General features: G+C 44.2%; 1 protein-coding gene across 1 annotated transcript in view; it reads left to right on the top strand.

The window, feature by feature from the left end:
- Positions 1-12,982: 12,982 nt before the first annotated feature.
- Positions 12,983-23,532, top strand: part of PSD3 (pleckstrin and Sec7 domain containing 3) — a 662,461-nt gene continuing 651,911 nt past the window's right edge. The window contains exon 1 of the mRNA XM_073543269.1: positions 12,983-13,169. Within this exon, the coding sequence (XP_073399370.1) occupies positions 13,089-13,169 (81 nt within the window). The 5' untranslated portion in view covers positions 12,983-13,088. The remainder of the gene's footprint in view (positions 13,170-23,532) is intronic.

Raw genomic sequence — 23,532 nt, forward strand, 5'->3', positions numbered from 1 at the left:
AGTGCGCAAAGACCTTTAGCCGAGGGAAAAATCTGAAAAATTTGAATACCGGTTGCATGCTTAGACATTTAACCACCATGCACTTGCAAGCGTGGACACAACACCAAACCTCAAGTGCCACATGTGCAACTGATCACAAAGAAGGTAGTCAGCAACGCTACATTGTTTCCCCCACTGTAAGCCCACCGGTTAGCACAGCAGCAAATGTTGAGGTGTCGTTGCAAGGCCACAGCAGTCAGGGAATCCCACTGTTATATCAACGAAATACTGAATCTAGGCCATCAGAAAGAACACCAACTCCATCACCATCATCAACGCTCTCTCAGTCCGCCCTGTCCACCGCTACTTCCACCATATGTAGCTCTCAAGTCCAGCTCACCCTCCCAGACACTATGAGTAGGTCAAGAAAGTACTCAGTCTCTCATCCGCGTACACTGGGTTTGAACGCCCACATTGCCAAACTAATCTCGTTTGAGATGATGCCCTATCGGTTGGTGGAAAGCGCAGCTTTCCGCGAACTCATGGCCTATGCAGTACCACGCTATGACCTACCCAGTCGCCACTTCTTCTCTCGCAAAGCCATCCCAGCCCTCCACCATCATGTAAAAGACCGCATTGTCCATGCACTCAAGCAGTAAGTGAGTGGAAAGGTGCACCTCACAACTGATGCATGGTCCAGTCGGCATGGCCAGGGCCGTTACGTGTCCATCACTGCGCACTGGGTTAATGTGGTGGATGCAGGGTCCACAGGGGACAGCGGTGGTGGGACAGTGCTGCCTAGCCCACGGTATAGGAAACAGTTGGCTGTAGGCGTTCGACCCTCCTCCTCCTCCTCCAGAAGCGAAAGCTCGTCCACAGAGCGCAGTCGTACGAGCACTCCATCTGCAGCTGCCACTGTTGCACACGAGGTGTCCCCCTATCGAGCAGCTAGTGGAAAGCATCAGCAGGCTGTGTTGCAGATGATGTGTTTGGGCGACAGACACACCGCCGAGGTGCTGGCCGAGTACTTGAAGCGACAAACTGAGTCATGGCTGGGCAGTGTACATCTTGAGGCAGGCAAGGTAGTTAGTGATAACGGCCGTAATTTTGTGGCAGTCATAGCCCTTTCAAAACTCAGCCACATACCTTGCTTGGCTCACACCTTGAACCTGGTGGTGCAGTGCTTCCTCAAAAATTATCCGGAGATAACAGCCCTGCTCCAGAAGGTGCGAAGACTGTGCGCACACATCCGCCGGTCGCCTGTACACTCCGTTCGTATGCAGAAGCTGTAGCGATTGCTCCACCTTCCCAATCACCGCCTCATTATCGACATTGCAACAAGGTGGAACTCCACCCTGCACATGGTGGAGCGGCTGTGCGAGCAGAGGCAGGCCATAATGCATTTGTGGGAGGATACACGGCCATGCACTTTGAGAGCAGACATGGAGTTGACAGGTGTGCAGTGGTCGAAGCTGAAAGACCTCTGTAAAGTCCTTCAGTGTTTTGAGGAATGCACACGGCTGGTAAGCGCAGACGACGCCATCCTAAGCATGAGCATCCCACTTATGCGTTTGCTCATGCAAACTTTAACGCACCTTAAGGAGCAGGCGTCTGCAGCCAATGTTGATGAGGAGGAAGAGGAGGAGGGAATCCTTGATGACATTCAGCCATTGTCTGCTCAGGGACCTCTCCTGGACGAGGTGGAGGAAGAAGAGGAGGAGGAGGATGATGATGGGGATGATTACTTAGGGGAGGAGGATGCATCTCGTGGTGCAAGTGAAAATGTTGGCGTGGCAAGGTCTGGTACAGGGTTTGTGCGTGACTGGAGGGATGTGGATTTGCCAGAAAGTGCTCCTCCAACCAGCACTTGCAGTGCATCATTGACACCGGGAACATTGGCCCACATGTCAGATTATGCCTTGCAGATCCTAAAAAGGGACCCCCGCATTGCCAAAATGATGAACGATGACGACTACTGGTTGGCCAGCATCCTGGATCCACGCTATAAAAGCAAATTACAAAACATCATGCCACAGGAGAACCTTGACCTAATATTGGCTAATAAACAAGCAACTCTGGTAAATCGGTTGCTTGAGGCATTCCCAGCACACAGCAGCGGTGATGGTTCTCACACGAGCCGTACGGGCTGGGGGCAGCTTGGCAGAGGTGTTCATGGTGCACACAGCAGAAGTGGCGTTGGAGACAGGGGTTTCATGACAATGTTGTGGACTGATTTTTCAAGTACCGCTCACACAACTGGTAATACTGCATCGATGGAAAGTGACAGGAGACAGCAGTTGTCAACTCTGGTTACAAACTACTTTTCCTCCCATATCGATGTTCTCCCACACAGGTCATTCCCCTTTGACTATTGGGCCGCTAAACTGGACACCTGGCCTGAATTGGCACAATATGCCTTACAGGAGCTCGCTTGCCCAGCTGCAAGTGTGCTATCGGAAAGAGTCTTCAGTGCAGCTGGATCAATCCTGACAGAAAAAAGGACCCGTCTGTCAACCCAAAATGTGGATGATCTAACCTTCATTAAAATGAACCATGCATGGGTTTCCAAGGATTTTGTCCCACCTTCCCCTGATGACACATAGGGTGACAGAAAAATGGCTTGCTTTGGTCCACCTCTTCCTGGGACTTGACCTATTTCGCCTTTTGCATCAGCTGAATGTCCAACATCAACATATGCCACTTTCTAAAACTCCCTAACTGTGCTGCCTCCCCCCCCATGGCCGGGGTCACCACCTAGCGCACGACACTGTGCGAGTGCCGTTGCCCTGGACAGGTGGGTAGGCCGACTCTTGGGCGCGGGCACTGGCACAGGGTCCCTCATAGTGCAATCAAGTGTCTCTGACGGTGGTGGTGCACACCCGCCGTCAGACACACCGCCGTACTATGAGGGGCACAGTGCCAGTACCGACGCCCACGAGTGGGCCCCCCCTTGCTTGGGCAGGGCCCCAGCATTTGCAATCTTTACCTCTCCCTGCTCCTCCGCTGTGTAGTCTGGGCCGTCAAATCCATACTGTGCCTGACACCGTCTGAGCCTGCCTCCTGATGTATAGACATATATTTTGAATGTGTACGCTATCCATACATGTTATCCGGGGATACGGTACCCTTTCTCACCTTTGTGCAATCACGTGCAATCCATACTGGGCCTAACACCGTCTGAGCCTGCCTCCTGATGTATAGACATATATTTTGAATGTGTACGCTATCCATACATGTTAACCGGGGATACGGTACCCTTTCTCACCTTTGTGCAATCATGCAATCATGTGCAATCCATACTGGGCCTAACACCGTCTGAGCCTGCCTCCTGATGTATAGACATATATTTTGAATGTGTATGCTATCCATACATGTTATCCGGGGATACGGTACCCTTTCTCACCTTTGTGCAATCACGTGCAAGCCATAATGGGCGTGACACCGTCTGAGCCTGCCTCCTGATGTATAGACATATCTTTTGAATGTGTACGCTATCCATACATGTTATCCGGGGATACGGTACCCTTTCTCACCTTTGTGCAATCACGTGCAAGCCATACTGGGCCTAACACCGTCTGAGCCTGCCTCCTGATGTATAGACATATATTTTGAATGTGTACGCTATCCATACATGTTATCCGGGGATACGGTACCCTTTCTCACCTTTGTGCAATCACGTGCAAGCCATACTGGGCCTAACACCGTCTGAGCCTGCCTCCTGATGTATAGACATATTTTGAATGTGTACGCTATCCATACATGTTATCCGGGGATACGGTACCCTTTCTCACCTTTGTGCAATCACGTGCAAGCCGTACTGTGCCTGACACCATCTGAGCCTGCCTCCTGATGTATAGACATATATTTTGAATGTGTACGCTATCCATACATGTTATCCGGGGATACGGTACCCTTTCTCACCTTTGTGCAATCACGTGCAATCCATACTGGGCCTAACACCGTCTGAACCTGCCTCCTGATGTATAGACATATATTTTGAATGTGTACGCTATCCATACATGTTATCCAGGGATACGGTACCCTTTCTCACCTTTGTGCAATCACGTGCAAGCCATACTGGGCCTGACACCGTCTGAGCCTGCCTCCTGATGTATAGACATATATTTTGAATGTGTACGCTATCCATACATGTTATCCGGGGATACGGTAACCTTTCTCACCTTTGTGCAATCACGTGCAAGCCATACTGGGCCTAACACCGTCTGAGCCTGCCTCCTGATGTATAGACATATATTTTGAATGTGTACGCTATCCATACATGTTATCCGGGGATACGGTACCCTTTCTCACCTTTGTGCAATCACGTGCAAGCCATACTGGGCCTAACACCGTCTGAGCCTGCCTCCTGATGTATTGACATATATTTTGAATGTGTACGCTATCCATACATGTTATCCGGGGATACGGTACCCTTTCTCACCTTTGTGCAATCACGTGTAATCCATACTGGGCGTGAGAACGGCTGGCGAGCTGTTAAGCAAGCTACAGCACCTGTGGTTTGCACACGTAAGTTTTTCATTTTTTCAGGAATGACGGTTAGGCCTAATTCCGGAACTGCGGTTGACCTGCACTTACTGGGAAATCATCGTTCGCGGGTAATAATTGTAATCAGTGATCCCCATCACTAACGTTGTTCAGCGGGTTATCTGCACCTGTAAGCGACAAACGCTGGCCTTTTCAGTGTAGCGCACATGCAGCCACGGACATGTAAGGGCATGACACACCAGTTATTGGCCAATCTCATGTGCCAGAGCCTCACGTGTCCCTCTAGTAAGCCGGACTCGTACCACGTGGCATGACGGAGTCTCGTTCGTTAACGGAATTAAGCTTGCAATGTGTGCATCTTTTCTGTAGCTGGCATGGTTGAGGTTTCCCAGGTGGAGTCGAATTTAACCGTAGGCTCCACTCCTGGTGGTGCCCTTCTGGACATTCCTTTAAGGTTCAGCTTTGCAACCATACTGCCCACGTAAAACAAACACTTTGACTTCATGAACGCTGTTTGGAGGGTCATGACTCGTGGGAATAACGCCGCCCAATCAGTTAACCTGCTAGAGAGATCCTTCGTTGCTCCCAAGCATGACATCACACTCCCTAGGAGGAAGGTAATGCCACTGTGGCGACCGTACTCCTGGGGGCGACACAAGTGCACTGATGCCCAGCCACTGCTCGATGAATCTGCTGGTACATTGACCCAGACCACTACATTCCCCTCGCACGCTACACGGCCTGAATCTGACCCTGATGAAACTCAGGTTACCCTTCCCATATACAGTTCCATCTTACACGGTGACAAAGAGGAAGCTGCAGATGAAAGTGCAGGTTCGGCCCACCCGCCATCAGACACACCACCGTACTATCAGGGGCCCTGTGCCAGTGCCGTCGCCAACGAGTGGGCCCCCCCTGCTTGCTCAGGATCACAGCACTTGCAAGGTTGAAATACTGTGCAGTTAGATGGAAGATGGGGACGACGAGGAGTCCAGACTAGTACAGGGATTCCCTAGCGAGGAGACTTATTTGATTGTTTTCAATGTTGGGACAGCAATTTTTGGGGAGCACTATACTCTGGAGAATGATAGATGGGGCCCACCATACACTGGAACATTCCAAAGGTGGACATCAGACACTGGAGCAGCATTTACAGGGCCCATTATACACTAGAGCATTAGAAATGGGGCCCATTATGTTTGGAGCATTATTTGGGCCCATAAGACAGTGGAGCTTCATCCATGGGGACCAACATATACTGTAGCATTATGTGGAGCTCATCATATACTGTTTCAAACATTATATGGGACCAATGATTCTGTATGGAGAAATAGATGGGCCTCGTCATGAGATGTAAAAAGTGAAGTATTTTTCATTGTACTATACCGCTATTTCTCTGCCGTATCGGAGCATGATGAGCTGTGGTATGTGTTAAAGGGGCGCTCTTTCGCCCAGGGCACATGAAAACCTGGAGCCAGCCCTACCCCCCCACAACTTTAGCCAAATAACCCCCATTTTTCAGTGCGTAACTTGTATTATGAAGTTAATTAAGGTTGACAAGCTTAAGTAAGAAGAATTGATGCTTTTGGCATTCAAATGGGCACTGTAGGTGTGTTTCCTGTCCTCCTCTCACTGCCGACTTTTATTCCCCATTGACTTACATTGGGTTTCGTGTTTCGGGACGACCCCGACTTTTCCCTATAATCGGCCGATCTTGCTCGAAACGAAACTCGACCCTAAAAAACCAAAAGTCGCTCAACTCTACTGAGGATGATAGGAAGAGATCCACACACTTTACAACCAGAGACGGTGAGAAATCCAGTTAAATGATAAGGTCAAGTTACAATTGCATTCTAAGGTAAAAGCACTTATCTTAATGGACAACAGTGTAATCTCAGATGTAATGACTGTTGTCCATTACCAGCCACAATGCATTGTAAGATCAGTCTTCATCATGTGATTAACAATATTCCCACTACTTGTAAGTCAAGTTTAAGTTATTAAAAAATGGCATGTAAAATCTATCTCATTTACAAGCGCTCAAAAAATGGGTATATTGTAGCCTGGAGGGCTATAGTTTGGTCTAGGCAATTTAACACCCCCAGGTATAGTTTGGCCAAGCACAATTTATCTTCCGGGGTATACTCTTTCCTGGGCCATACTGTACCTGGGATTAATCTGGACAGGGGTTAATTTGGCCTTTTACACCGGGTATCATAAAGAGATGCAAAAGGTATTTGAATATCTGAACGATTAAAAAGCTTATAGTTATTTAAACTAGAAGTACAAAAAAACAAAAATGTGTCTAGTCAGGAATGAGGCAGAATAGCCCAATCCTGAACTTGTTAACATCTCCATACATATAAGACGATTGTTAGCCGATCCTGCGAATTTAGCTGAAATAAGCTGACTACTTACAATATATTAGATGGTCAGATGCTATATAAGAACATTTTAGAACCTTTCATGTATATAATATACTAGTTTTAATTTTTGAACTGGTAACGCCCCTGCTTTTAAATTGGTCTAGGCTACATTGGCTGGTCAAAGTCCACAAATTCTGATAATTCTGGTCATTTGTAAAGCAGCATATTTTACCATACATCATCAAAAAACATACTATTTCTTGGAAATAATATGAAACATGAAGTGCATTCGATGAGTTATACAAGATTTTTAAGCAACTGCATCTATAGAAATTCTGCGTACATTTGGTTTTAGTCCTTATAGGCTGCAGTACATAGCAATAGAAGCAGGAGTCATGGGAAATCTGGAAAAGTTCAGCATTCTGCTTCTGTACATCAGTGTGGATTCAGATGCTGTTTTTCATGCATAAAGGTCTCTTCTGAAAAGTATGTATAAAATAATGTTGCGGTCTACAGTAATACCAATGGTACCTATAACACAAATGTATTATTTGTCCTCATTTGCGATATTTATTTGGACAGGAAGTTGTAAAGTTCTTGTCCGGACCTTCTGGTTATTTCTATGTTCTATCACACAAAGTAATAATAATAACCCATGCTTGTTGTGTGTCAACACATTCTGTGCATTTTACAACTGATGACAAAAAAAGAGAAAGAACGGCAATTAACAGAATAAATAAACAGACAAAAGCAGAAAATTAGGTAATTTACACGTGCTGATATGAAATGGGATGTCTTCACTTTAAAGCTGGCCATATGTGAAGACATCTCTTATTCCCAGGCCATCTGCTGAACACAAAAATGGGAGAAGCTGGACACCTGGGGTACAAATGTTCCATCTTCTGTAGCGAAAGATTCCATAATCACAAATTTTTATATCAACTAGTAATGATATTCAGATAGCTTTCTCCCTCTATTGCCATTTCTTGGTCCATCAGAACTGTTACATTTGAGTATTTTATTTTATTTAGTGGTAAAGACTAGTGGTAAATAGAACTCACAGAATATCGGTAATTCCTTCATGGCTTTTCATATTTCTGGTTTAAGACCTTTGGGCCGTGGCCAATTTCTGTTTTTGCTTTGCAGTTTTTTCCTTCCCTTCTTTCCAGAGCCATAACTCATTTATTTTTCTGTCCACATTGACATGAAAGCTTGTTTTTTTGCTGACACATTGTACTTTTGAATGACATCATTCATTTTACCACATAGTGTACTGGAAAATTGGAGAAAAAAAATCCAAATGGGGTAAAATTGTGAAAAAAATGGCAATTCTGACACTTTTTTGGGGGAATTGCTTTTACGGTGTACAATTTCTGGTAAAAATGACCGTGCAATATGATTCTCCTCATCAATAAGATTACGACAATACCCAACATGTCCAGTTTTTTAATTATTTTAGTAATTAAAAAAAATCAGAAGTTTACAAAAAAAAATTTTGGTTGTGTTAAGCCCCCGTTACACACTGCAATATCGCTAGCAATATCGCTGTAAAGTCACCGATTTTGTGACATTGCAGCGATATTGCTAGCGATATCGCTGCATGTGATACTTACCTCCGACCGGCTCCCCCGCTGGTTATCGCTGATCGCGCGAGAAGCTGCTGGATCATTCCTCGTCGGCCACTTCCTGCGGCGCTTCCTGCTGTGACAACGAGCGACGCGTGGAGCCGGGCTGGAGGACGCAGGATCGCCGCGTCTGACAGGTAAGTAGCGATCCCCGTCCCCAGCGATGTCGCTGGTGAGATCTGCCTGTGTGGCAGCTCACTAGCGACCACTTAGCGATGTACCAGCTATCCTGACCGCGTCATATCGCTGGTCGGGATCGCTGGTCCATCGCTAGGTGTAACGGTACCCTTACCATTTTCCGTGACCCGTAACATTTTTATTTTTCTGCCGATGGAGCTGTGTGATGGCTTATTTTTTTAAATGTGAGATGTTTTTATTAGTACCATTTTCAAATAGATGTGACTTTTTATTTGCTTGTTACAGCTTTTTTGTGTCATTTTGGCGTTCTTGAATTTTTCAGTGTTTACTGATCAGGTTCATTGTTTTTATATTTTGATAGATCTGACTTTTCTGAATTTGGTGATACCACATATGTGTAATTTTTGATGCATTAACCCATAAATGCCGCTCCGGGAGCTGCAAAAATCTCTCTCTCTCCAGCTCCCGCGATCGCGCTCCAACTCACCCGTCCCTCCCGCAATCACGCTCCTACTCACGCGAGATCGCTCTCCACCTCACGCGATCTCGCACCAACTCTCGCATCCCTCTCCCGATCGCGCTCCAGCTCCCGCGATCGCACTGCTCTGGCTCCCGCGATCGCGCTCCAACTCACCCGTCCCTCCCGCGTTCGCGCTCCTACTCACGCGATCTCGCTCCAAATCCCGGCCGCGATCTACATCCAAATCGCAGCCGCCGCAGTCGCTTTAAATTATGCCGCATCGCTTCTCCCGCGGATCCTTCATACTACGTGCTCCGCTAACATCCGTCCGTCACGGATCAGCTGGTTTCAACCTTTGACGGATTTCAACTGACCGCCGATGACGGAGGTATGAAACAGGCCTTATAGTGAACAAATCCCTCTGTGGTTTCATCTGAATCACGTCATTCAGAGATTTATATGGAAACCACTATGTAAGTGCTCAGTCTAGAGCGCAGAATAAATGTGCTCCCAAATGTTATGCAAAATGTTCCCAATAAAAGCTTCAACTCAATCCCCCAAAAAAGCAAGCCCTCATTCAGGTTGGTTCGTCATCTGTTAACGAAAATATAAGGGTCTTCCACGTTACTGGTAGTGCAAAGGCTCTGGAAAAGTGAAATGGCTCCTTGCCCCCCCCCCAAAAAAGAAAATATATATACCAAATTCTGCACTCCCAAATCTAAATGTCCCTTTCCCTTCTGAGCTTCTCAGTGTGCCTAAACCACATTTATCGTCCACATATTTGGCAGGGGTATAATTTCCAAAATGTGGTCAGTTGAGGGGGGTATTTTGCCTTTTTGGGGACTCTGTATATGGAGTCCGCAAACTATTCTAGGTAAATCTGTACTCCAGGAGGCAAATGGCTCTCCCGAGTCTCGCCATGTGGCTAAGCAGTACTGTACAGCCATATATGGGGTATTTCAATGTTCAGCAGAAATTGTGTGACAAATTTTGGTGCCATTTTTACCCATTTCCCCATGGAAAAAATGTAAAATCTGGTGCTAAAACAACATTTTTGTAGAAAAATATTAATTATTTTTTTCTCCACTGCCCAATGGGTAAATGGTATAAAATTCAGTGATACACCCATGGTTTCAATATAATCACTGCACCCTTAGATGAATTCATTGAGAAATGTCTTTCGTAAATGGAGTCAATTGGGAGGGGGATTTTGCTGTTCTGGCACCTCAGGGGCTCTTCCAGTGGGTCATGGCACTCGCAAACCATAACAGTAAAATTATGGCATTCCTATCCTTCTGAGCTTTCCACTATGCCTCAAAAGTAGTTCCCAATTACATGTAGGGTCTTGGTGCAATCAGTAGCAACTGCACAACTAACTAAGAGATATATTTTTTCTTATTAGTCTTTGTAAAAAATAAAAATTTGGGGCTAAAACAACATTTGAGCTGTAAAAATGTAACTATTTTCTTCACCACCCAATGGTAAAAATGTCTATGAGGCACATGTAGTGACAACATGCTCACTGCACCCCTAGATGAATTCATTGAGAAGTGTAGTTTTGAAAATGATGTCACTTATGGGGGGTTCTGCTGTTCTGGCACCTCCAGGGCTCTGCCAATGTGACTTGGCACCCTCAAACCATTCCAGCAAAATCTGAACCCCAGACTGAAATCCCTTCTGAGCTTTGTACTGTATCTCAAAAGTAGTTTTCAACCACATATCAGGTATTGGCACACTCAGGAGAAATTGCACAAAAAATTGTACTGTTCATTTTCTCCTGTTATCATTGTGAAAATAAAAAAATTGGGGCTAAAGTAAAATTTTTCCTCTCTTTTTCTTTCCTTTTCCTCCTTCCTTTTTCTTTTCCCCCTTATATTTCCCTTTATCCCTTTAGATAATTTGAAAAACTGTTTCATTTTGTCTTCCTTTCCCCTTCCTTTTTTTTTATCTCCCCTTTATGTAAAAAAAACCCTTTAATAAAACAAATTTATAAGAAAATTGTGAAATTATCAAAATTTTCACACATTTTCCATTATTTCCACAAAAAAACGCTAGTCACATCAAACAAATTTTATCACTATTATGAAGTACAATATGTCACGAGAAAACAATGTCAGAATCACTGGGATCTATTAAAGTGGTCAGATTTAAAAAATGAGGCTCGATCATTAACGTACAAAGTGGCTTGGTCCTTAAGGGGCTAAAACAGCATTAGATAAGAGAAAATAGACTGACGAGCAAAAGGATAACAATGTTTTGAACTTTTGACTTTCAGGTTCCATATCTCACCATCCACTATTGCGTCGAACGTGAGGCTGTCATCATTTTATAGACAATCATCTTTGCTATCTCATACACAAATCTGACTTGAAAATATGTAGCATATGATTAGTTATGCAGATACTTGTCATGTCACAGCATTGTTACTGTTTTGCACTGTGTGGTGGAAAAAAACTTTTTCTTCCTGTATATTTCAAATTGCAACGTGTTCTCACATTCCCTAATAGTTCAGTGTTTATTTAGGTTGATTGTCAAGCGAAAGGTCACTGGTTCGAATGTAGGAGTAGCCATGAAGAAGATTTCCCAAGAAAAGAAAAACAGCATCATCCAAGTCATCAATAGTGGTCTCTCGGCCAAGAAAATTTCCAAATTGCCTCATGGGAATGCAATGACAATTGGAAGAATGCAAAATTAAATCAGTCCATCCATTCAAAATCCAAGAGGTGGAGGTCCAGGCAAAATATCAGAGTCAACAAGTCAGCTCACCATAAGGTCTATCAGTTCTGGTGTGACAAATATGGAAGTGGAGGTGGCTTGTATACTTTGTAATAGTAAGATCACAGACGTCCATGGTACATAAGTCTGGAATGGTGGCCTGAAAAAAAGGTGAAGAAACCTTGACTTCAATATTGTCATAAGAAGCGTCGGCTCAAATTTGCAAAAATGCACAAAAAGTGGACAGTAGATAGGAGACAGGTGATTTGGAGCTATGAGGCGAAAAAGAATATACCAGGCTCTGATGGGTGCAAATGGGTCTGGAAGAAACAAGGGGAAAAGGGGCGAACGGATCGAGAAATTGGAGGAACTGTCAAGTTTGGTGGAGGAAGCCTGATGATATGGGATTGTTTCACAGCCAAAGACAGCTGCATTATTTCCTCAGCACACACAACATTGTGGATTATAGATAATTTAGTGACAAAAATGTATAATTGGTGGAGAAAAGTTGAACTTGATGGACCTAGGTCTTTTTTGTCCCTGACAATGAACTGCTATGCTTATGTGTATGCTCAAGAGCCTCTTTGGCAAAAGATAAGATATAAAAGATTGTGGATAAGAACTTAGTTACTGCTGAAAGCACCATATTTTCCTCAGCTTCGTGTTTCATCTGTCGTACATACTTTTGCGCACCAGTGAGTGACTCTTTAGCCGATATTCTTACTACTCTTGCAGTAATATCCAGAGCAGCACGGTGGCTCATTGTTCAGCACTGCTGCTTTGCAGCGTTGGGCTCTTGGGTGCAAACCTGCAACGAGTTTGTATGTTCTCCCCATATTTGTGTGGGATTCCTCCGGGTTCTCTGGTTTCCTCCCACACTACAAAGACATACTGATAGGAAACCTAGATTGTGAGCCTTAATGGGGACAGTGATGATAATGTCTGTAAAGTGCTGCAGAATTTAATGGTGCTATATAAGTGACTTAATACCATTTCAATGCTAAGAATGTTGTCATCTTATTTGGGGCAGGTGCAGAGAGAGAACTGATAAGACACCAGGGAACACAGATTATTGTAGCTATCCTATTTCAGTTCAGCACGGATCTAAACAAAAGCGAAAGGCTTGAGTCGTGCAGCTGACATCAGGAAAGCTTTTACTGAGCAGCGCAGCTTCGGAGACGTCTTTTATGAATAGTCTGTGTCAAGGCAGGACGGAGGCCGGTGTAAGGCACATGCCCAGAGGCTGGACTGGGCAATAATAAAGGGACCTCGGACTGGACGGTCGGGTGTTCATTGTGAATGCACTTTCTCCATGATTCTGAAGTGCTGGGGGACAGCTCCAGTGGCAACATAGAGAAACAGAAGACCCCACAATGGACTGTGAGTAGTGATTTATCTGGAGGAAGCATTTTCTTAGAGCCTTAGCTTTCAGGTGGAATCAGGATCAAAGCTTTGTGGGCAATATTCAGGGTGCAGCACTTGTCTGAAGTCAGGGAGCAGGAAGGACATGTTACTTCCTGGATCAGTGTGTGTAAGGGAGGAGAACCTGCAAGTGACAATAGAAAGAAGGAGCCCAGCTCCAACCATTACCATCTCCCCTGGTGCAGCCTCCAGGGGTGTGATACAATGTTACCCATCAGAATAGGTGCTCTCTGAATTTGGCCGCTTCAGTTCTGATGATTTTTTTTTTAAGCTATGTCCATCTTGATATATACAACATAAGCAACATGCATGTTATCTGCACATTTTGCCTTTTATTTTTAGCAAGTGTTGTGAATCTAAGGTCTTATTCGGATGTCCGTGCAAATCAATCTGCTAATTCATGGACGGGTTATGGGTCTCCCAACCGGAGCATGGCAGCTTAAATATTTCTATGAGGCTGTCCTGCTCAGGTCAGGAGACGCACAGCCAGTCCGTGCATTGTGGTCCGAGATCGGACAGAAATTTCTGAATGTCTGCACAAGCGATAAGGCTGGAAGCAGACGAACGTATGCAAAATTGTACGTTTTTATAGAAAAACAAATTTGATGATTTCTCATCCGTAAAATCATATTATGCCATCATCATCATGTCCGTTTTTTATGTCCATATGCAATCCAGTAAGTCAAAGATCAGAACAGCACACTGTTTCTTGTGGAAAAGAGAGCTAATTTATTAAGCCCATAATGGCCCAAAAAGGCGACGGTTCGGTCCTAACAGCACGGACCTTTCTCAAGCAATCCATGCATCCATTTTGTACATACTTTTTTACATGCAGAATTTAATAAATAATAAAGGACATATAGCGTTTCCTAGCTTTATAATTGTAATATATCTGTTAAAAACACATGACATGCACATGATAACCCATATGTGATCTGTTTTTAACTCACCATCTCTTTATATGAAAGTGAATGTACAATATGTATGTATGTGTGTGTATCAACAACCAATCACGAAGCATCTTTCATTTTACCAGAGCTGTTCAAAAGAAGCTGAGCTGTGATTGGTTGCTATGAGCAACAGTCTTCCTTGCAACCAATCACTAAGCATCTCTCATTTCACCAGAGCAGGTTAAAAGTAGCTGAGCTGTGTAATTGGTTGCTATGAGCAAGTTTTCCCACTTGACAACACCTCAGCAGACACTGACATGGTGGGAGAAATCTAGCATCTTCGGGAACATAAGCTCCCAGCCATTGTCTGCCCACCTGAAAGGAGCAGAGAGCACATGACAGAAATGAATCCCCCCCTCCCTGCCCATATCCCCATCACACATCCTTGATCCCGTAGGCACATCTTCCCTCTTAAAGGGATCATTGGTATGGAAGTCAGAGCAGATCCATCCAGGGCTTTGGTTTTGACCCCAGGCCTCTCTTAAAGGGATCCCTGGTAAGGAAGCTAAGACCGTTCCACTCAGCTCTGTGTTCTGACCCCAGGGTCTCTTAAAGGGATCATTGGTATGGAAGTTAGGGCAAAACCACTCTGCGCTTTGGTACTGACCCCAGGCCTTTCTTAAAGGGATCTCTGGTATGAAAGTCAGGGCAAATCCATCCAGCGCTTTGGTTCTGACCCCAGGCTCTCTTAAAGGGATCTCCTATATGGAAGTTAGGGCAAATACCTCAACGATCTGATTCTGACACCAGGGTTCTTTTAAAGGGATCATTGGTATGCAAGTCATGGCAAATCCACTCAGCGCTCTGGTTCTGATCCCAGTCTCTCTTAAAGGGATGATCGGTATGGAAGTGAGGGCAAATCCACTCTGCGCTTTGGTACTGACCCCAGGCCTCTCTTAAATGGATCTCCGTTATGGAAGTTAGGGTAAATCCCTCAGCGCTCTGATTGTCACCCCAGGTTTTATTAAAGGGATCATTGGTATGGAAGTCAGGACAAATCCACTCAGGCTGACGGGATGATGTGGGATATTAGAGGTAGTAGTCCGGTGGCTCTGGCTGACGGGATGATGTGGAATATTATAGGGAATGTGGCTATGTGGAGTGGGCGGGGCTCTACACCCCGCTTTATATATATATATATAGATTTAATCATTATAATTGGTTATAACTAACAGTAGTTAGTTACTATACCCGGGCTCTTCAGCTAGTTGACTTATAATGGGCAAGTCTGATTCAGAATAAAGATCAAAGAACAGCATACTGCGATTTTGTACACACGGATCATCAATACACTTTTCAAATCTGCAGCATGTCAATTGTTTCAGTGTTTTTGCAACTTTTTTTACCCATTGAATGCATAAAAAACACATAAAAAATTGTGTAATACATGCAGCGTTTTTCCTGCCAACACTGTGTGCTGGATAAAGCACTGTATGCACATACCTTTTAAGCATGAATCTTGAAACAAAGATTGTTAGCAATGAAACTTTTCTTGATACAGCATCTTGGTAAAATACTTAGAATATTTTTTCATAAATACTGTTCATGTTTTCCACACTTAGGCCGGGGTCACACTTGCAAGTGTGATGCGAGAAACTCGCGCGAGTCTCTCGAATCAATAGCCAGCATTGCCGCCGGCACTAGGACCGGAGTGTGCGGCTGCATGTATTTCTATGCAGCCGTACACTCCGGTCCCGAGTGCCGGTGGCAGTGCCCGGGTATTGATGCGAGAGACTCAAAAGTCTGGCCCCGGCCTTAGGCTAAAACTACCTGGCAACTTTGGTCAGAACTAGTGATTCGGTGCATGCTCGTGTGCTGACCAAGTGTTTTTCGCGTACTCGAAAAATATGTTCGAGTTCCCGCACCTGCATGTTTCACGGCTGTTCAACAGATGCAACACGTGCTTGGATTGCCTGTTTGTTAGGCAATTCTTGCATGTGTTGTGGCTGTTAAATAGCTGTCGAGTCTCAGCCGCCACTGGGATTAGAACATATTATTCGAGCACGCCAAAGACACTCGGTCAGCACTCGAGCATGCACCTTATCCGAGCACATTCGCTCATCACTAATCACAACAATTACAAACGCAATATCACATTACATTACATCTAATATTAGTCAATGCAGGCACATTGTAAAATAATATGATGGTAATGCAACGGTAACAGCAAATGCAAGATTGGCTACCGCACTTTGCATCCGTAAAATCAATGTAAGTCAAGTGCGACTGCAACTGTCTTGTGGCTTGTAAAAATGTCACCTAAAAACAGCTGCATGTCTATGAAACACTGAATAATTGCACAGATTTTTTAATCATTCATAAGAGTTGTAGAAGACATATTGTGGTACAATATAGCCTTTCTTGAAATGTGAAGTAGCGCTGGCCCTAGGCTAAGTTTACACCACAAGTCCAAGTGCTGTCCATGAAAAAACTGACATCACGCGGATAGCACTAGGACCTGTGATACTCAGTTGGGTTGTTCAGATGAGTGCTTTTTTCATGGACTGAATCTGAGTGTGAAAAATATTGCAGCATGCACTAGTTTCTTCCATTATAGCATCAGACTTTTACGGATACATTACAATACAAGAAACTGTATTTGGACTTTTAAATTTTAATAACTAATGATCTTTAAAAATGGATGACATATGTATGTCATGGACATACAGAACCTGGGATTGCATGCGAATGACAAAATGGATGAAAATCATCTGATTCTGGATGAAACTCATATTCATTTTTCATTCACTCGAGTGAACTTAACCTAATAGAAATTTACAAAAAAAGTGGATGTTGTAAAGCACGAGTCTGTCTAATAACCATACTGCTGTAATAAATAGCCAACGGCCAAGAAAAAAAAGACAAGGCTAACATTTACTTCTCCATGGTTGCCAAATTGTACTTGTTATGTTGTGATAGAATTTATAAACCAAGTTTATGGATAAATAACAAGAGCTCAATCTCTCAGATGTTCGTATCTCTGTTCAGCTCTGTCTGAGGTTCTGTCACTTATTATGGCAAGAATACGCTGGCCATCATTATGTGGGATTCAGTTGATCACCAGTGGACCCCATTATACGCCAGTTGGGTCTGTTTTACTCTGTGTGGGTTGACAACATCGAAATAACTTCCGTTATGAAAGATAGACATTGCACAGATCAAACCGATTCTTTGCATTAACGATCAAGAGCTTTTATGGCCACTTCTGAAATAGCACAAAGCCTTTTTAGAGATTATTCTGTCAAAAATCAGCAGAAAAAAATGCTTAAAAAAAGCCGCCTTTTTCCTGTATATGTGTGTGAAGGCATCCATATGGTGTTATTTCCCTCTTTGAAGCAGTGTCAAATCAAAATTAACCTTTCTTCGTAGTGTGAGCCCTGCAGAGGAAGACAACTTACATGTTAGGGCTCATTCTCGTTCAAGCCTCTCGCATGAAAACCTGGCACTGCCGCCGGCACTCAGACCGGAGCGTGCGACTACATGTATTTCTATGTGGGAGCAGGATCAGAACAAAAACTAGCAAAATTTGATCCAGATTTGTAGCTTCAATTTGTATTTGTAGTTTCTGGCAAGATTGCTACTGAAATTTTCTTGAATGGGTTGAGGATGTCTTATCGGAGTGTTATTAGCTTTCTCAGATGGAAGAAAATATGGCCGTGTGACCCTAGCCTTAAAGGGATTTCCGTTAAAGGTGTGACCCCTTCTTGACCTGAATGTTTGGCGCAGATAAAATAAAAACACTTATACTCACCACCCATGCCGGCGCCATACCAGCGAAGTCGTCACTGTCCCCACCTTTGAACAAATTGATAATCGAGAAGAAGCCAGGACTGCGGCTGCTCTCTAAAGGCCCCTTTACATTTAGCGATGCACCAGCGATCCGACCAGCGATCCGACCCGGTCAGGATCGCTGGTACATTGCTAAATGATCGCTAGTGAGCTGTCACACAGGCAGACCTCACAGCGATGCAGCAGCGACGCAGCGCACGATACTCACCTTTCACACACAGCGATCCTGACGTCCTCCTGCCCGCCTCCACGCGTTGCTTGTCGGCGCCAGCAGGAAGCCCAGCAGGAAGCATCCTACGAGAAATGGAGCCGGACATTCTCGTGCGATCAGCGATGGACAGCAGGGGAGCCGGTCGGAGGTAAGTATCACACATAGCGATATCGCTAGCGATATTGCTATAACGTCACAAAATCGGTGACGTTATAGCGATATCCCTAGTGATGTCGCTATGTGTAAAACCCCCTTAACTTCCTCTTGATGTTTGATTAGTGTCCACTACTACTACTAGTGTCCTAGTGGTGGACAACCTCTTTAATCTTATTACAATCCATATTCTTGGCCAAGTTGTGTAAAATCATAGTGAACTCTCTTTTACATCGCTCCCACACCATATTCAGTACTGTATTAGTTTTTAGATTGTTTCTACTCTTACTTTGATTCCTGAAGAAAACTCATTTCTCTCTCTACTAAGCCCCTCGCACTCATGGCCATTTTTATTTTCTTATACTAACCGACAGGAAGAAAAATTTTCCATGCTCCATTAACCATTTTTAAGTGGTATGCTCCTATGGAAACAATGCTCTTTAGGCGGAATACCTCTATTTGATGTCATGCAGTATTTTTTGTCAGATACGTGATATATGAGAGATTCAGTGAGGCCCCATTCATTATTATGGAGTTTGAATGAAGCCGGGGCCTTACAATTATCTGGCTCCTACTTTCAATAGAGATATCTTAGCAGATAAGTGTAATATATCGTCAGTGAATAAAACTGATTGTTGTAATTTGACTGCTCTCCCAATTTCCTGACAAATACCCTTCGGCCAGAGTCACAGTAGCGTTGAATACAGACAAGTGCTATGCGATAAAACATCACATAGCTCACGGACCACTGTTAATCTATGGGGCAGCTTCCATCACCGTTTTTTTTTCCTCTGGCGTATTATACATGCAAGTGAAATAGCAGCATGCTGCGATTTGTACCGTATATCGGCCGAGACTCGCCAATGCAAGTCTATGGGTGCGAGAAAAAAAAAATCCCACACCACACGGACCATCAGTGTGACTTGCGAGACACACACACATTTTCCTCATTTCAGCCCATTGAGCCATTTAATTCAATGGGGGAAATCAGTGAGAATGTAAAGCCATACGCAGGTCATACGGATACACAGGTGCGAGAAAATCGCATCATCGCATTACACATGGATGACCATACAGAGAACATTTATGCAATTCTCTGCTGAGAGAATCGGCCCGATTTTTCTTACAGCAAGTGTGACTCCGGCCTTAATCTGAGAATATTTTGTACATGGGTAGCTTCTGAATGGAGTCTGCTACAGGGATTATGCAGAAATTTCTATACGCTTCCATCGGTCTGCGGGTCATACTCTGCAATGAGCCAGTTTCCTCAGGCCATTCCTAATTATATCTGAACTGAACATGTGGAGAATGCATTTCCAAATTGGATCCTGTATTTATTGAATAAGCACATTACATTCATGTCTGTCGTATTCCCACAGTGTCTCTAATGTATGCATTTCCTGTGCCGCAGCGTTTATGCACGACTCAGTTTAGTGTAGGCTCAGGTTCACATCTTCATTGTATGATATCTACAATACCTTAATATTGTGATTTTGGAAAATGTCTGATTTACTCATTGCTTATTGTTTATTTCCTATTCTGTTTTTGGACAGCGGCCAGTTGTGTAAAATGTATCTTTTTGTGGATCATTTTCCAGCAACATAAACTGCACATTTTCTAGAAGTGACCCCACATACAGTGGTTTGCGAAAGTATTAACCCCCTTGGCTTTTTACCCATCTTGTTACATTACAGTCAGTGTTTAAATATTTTTGTAATCCGATTTGTGTGTGATGTATCAGCAGTAAATAGTCTAAGCTGATGAACGGAAGTGAGAACAATCTAGGCATAAATTAAATTTACGGGATCAAAAAATTAAAAATTGGCATGTGCATATGTATTCAACCCTTTTGCTATAAAGCCCCTAAAAATTTCTGGTGCAATTACCTTCATAAGTTACATGCTTAGTGAAAGGAAGTCCACTTGTGTGCAACCTAAGTGTCACATGGTGTGCCACTATGTAAGAGGCACCACTAACCAAACATCATGACGACCAAGGAGGTCTCCAATCATGTCAGGGACAAAGTTGTTGAGAAGTACAAGTCAGGGTTGGGTTATAAAAAGTAATCCCAATCTCTGAAGATCTCCTGCAGCACCATCAAATCCATTATCATCAAATGGAAAGAACATGGCATCATAACAAGCGTGCCAAGAGAAGGCCATCCACCAAAAATCTCAGCCCAGGCAAGGAGGAAATTAATCAGAGAGGCAGCACAGAGACCAAAGGTAACCCTAAAGGTGCTGCAGGGTTCCCAAGCAGTGTAGAGTATCTGTCCACAATGTGCCATACACTCCATAGAGGGGACTTTATGGAAAAGTGGGCAGAAAAAAACCCTTTGCTTACACACAAAAATTGTAAGACTCATTTTGAGTTTGCCAGAATACATGTGGGAGACTCCCCAAATATATGGATGAAGATGCGGTCCTATTTGTCATTTGTTTCACGATGAAAAGAAAAACAAATGTACAGTTTGTAGGCATATTCTTTACATGAACTGATGCAAACCCTCAAAGAAACTGAAATTCCAGGCTGTGAGGTAACAAAACACGAAAAATTACAAGGGGGTTAATACTTTTACAAACCACTGGATGTCCCCCATCTCGGTATATATGTCCCTAATCCTGGGCCCCATCCTGATATAAATGTTCCCCATCCTGTCTCCCATTCTGGTGTTTATATGTTCCCTATCGTGAGCCCCTACCTGGTATATATGTCCCCCCATCCTGGTATACAGTAACAATGTTTTGAACTTTTGACTTTCAGGCTCCATATTTCACCATACACTACTGCTCTACCGCTTTTACTTTGAACGTGAGACTACCATCATTTTATAGACAATCATCTTGGCTATCTCATACATACTGTTACTCCCGTAGGTGGCGCACTTGGTTCGTGGACCCACTGTGCCACAGGGCCAGGCCTGACTAGGAATGGGCGCAGCTAAGTGGCTACCTAGTGTTCACTGGAGCTACTGATGGTGGAGATAGGCTAGACTGTGAGTAATTGCTAGGTACCACTCCTAGGTAGAACACGGTACTGCAGCTGCGTTCACTGACACTGATTAGGGACTAGTGCTCCGTTCAGACTAGTAATTTCTGGCTTCTCTACTGACATGGTTTTGGATACTGGTTTTAGCAGGCCGAATAGAAACAGACTGGGAGACGAAATTTCAGGCACTGGCTTCACACGGACCAGGGGAGCAGGTTCAGGCGTGGTCGCACAAGAACCAGGGGGGCAGGTTCAGGCACTGGCCACATACAGACCAGGGGAGCAGGTTCAGACATTGGTCGCACACGGAACAGGGAAGCAGATTCAGGACTCTGGCCGTACACTGACTAGGGGATTGGGTTCAGGACACTGGCCACATCGGAGCCAGGGATTCGGGTTCAGGACACTAGCCACACCAGGACCAGGGGTCCTCAAAACTCACTAGTAAGAGAAACTACACGCTAATGAATATTGTTGCTCCGGTGAGTCCCTAAGGGGAAGGGACTGTTTTAAACAGGATGCTTCCCAGCTAATGGCTGGGAGCATTTTACTATGTGCGTGTTGCCCTATCAAGAAGTGGGAAGCGCGCTCGTGTGAGGAGTGCACAAGCAGGAGACATGCCAGCAGATGGGGACAATGCGGTATGGCCAGAGCGGTGAACATGCCAGCGTCCCTGTATGGAGGGGTAAGAGGAACCATGCAGGGGCGCTTGCAATAGCATTATACATAAATTTGATTTGCAGTTATTTAGCATATGATTAGATAAGCAGATGCTTGTCCTGTCACTTCATTGTTACTGTTTTGCTCCAGGTGGTGAAAAAATCTTTTTTTCCTGTATACTACAAAATAGGTTGATTCTCAAGCTTAAAGTAACTGGTTTGAATCCAGGAGCAACCGTGAAGATGATTTCCCAAGAAAAAACAAACAGCATTATCCAGCTCATCGATAGCGGTCTCTCGGCCAGGAAAATTTCCAAACTGCATCATGTGTGTGCCATGACAGTTGGAAGAATCTGAAATTAAGTTCATCCATCCATTCAAAAGCTCATCACAAGGTCTATCAGCAGTGTCGGACTGGGGTGCCAAGTAACATTGACTTTGGGGGGCTCACTTTTAACCTGCATACAAATATTACACTACCCTCGTTCACAAATTTACCTTTATCTCTACCATACTCTATGGTATATTATAATGAACTGGGTAGTTTCATTAATGAATGATGAGATGTTGCTTTTTCTGTACAGAGTGAATCAAGTGATTATGCCAAGTACTACCCATATAGTGGGGATGGGGTCCGGATCTGCACAGGGGCCCACCGGGAGATTCCCCTGTTACCCTATGGGCCAGTCCGAGCCTGTCTATCAGTTCTGGTGCAACAAACACGGCAGTTGATGTGGCTAGTATGTTTCGTAATAGATCATGGATGTCCATGCAAGCACTGCGGGAGTCTGGAATGGAAACTCGAGAAAAGGTAAAGACGCCTCGATTTCAATATCATCATAAGAAGTGTATGCTCGAGTTTGCAAATCAGTAGGAAAAATGGACAGTAGAAGATTGGAAACAGGTGATACGAAAGTCAATAGACAAGGGAAAAAGGGGCTAATGGATCGAGAAATTGAAGAAGTTGTCAAGTTCCGTGGAGAAAGCCTGATGATGATATGGGGTTGCTTAACAGCTAAAGGCATTGGGTACTTGACCAGGATCGATGTTGGTCTCAATGCAGAGCTATATGTGAGCATCCTACAAGATGAGTTACTTCATACATTCGAGTACTATGAGCATGAAAAAGACGACATAGTGTTCGGGCAGGACAAAGACCCGAATCATACATCGAGTTTGGCGAAGAAATAGTTCAATGACAATGTAGTAGGGGTACTGGATTGGCCCCCACAGTCCCAAGACCTCAACCCAATCAAAAACTTGTGGGTAGAGTTGAAGAAAAAACTGTATACATACCCAATTGATTCGACCAATATGCACCGACGTTGAGAACCTGTAGAAGTAGGATCAAATTTCAGTTGAGACATGTTTGAATCTAATCAAGAGCATGCCCAGAAGGATTCAGGCAGTGTTGAAAGCCAAAGTTGGAGTTATAAAATACTGACAAAATAAAACTGTAATGACATCAAGGTGTCACTGGCGCAGCTTAGGGGGCGCTATCAGGGGCACGTGAAAGAGCGCGGGGAGTGCAGGCAGAAGGCACGCAGTGAACAAGGACCTGAGACTAGTGT

Source organism: Dendrobates tinctorius, unplaced genomic scaffold, assembly GCF_039654945.1.
Source record: "Dendrobates tinctorius isolate UK_male_01 unplaced genomic scaffold, ASM3965494v1 ptg000011l, whole genome shotgun sequence".
Classification (NCBI taxonomy): Eukaryota; Metazoa; Chordata; class Amphibia; order Anura; family Dendrobatidae; genus Dendrobates; species Dendrobates tinctorius.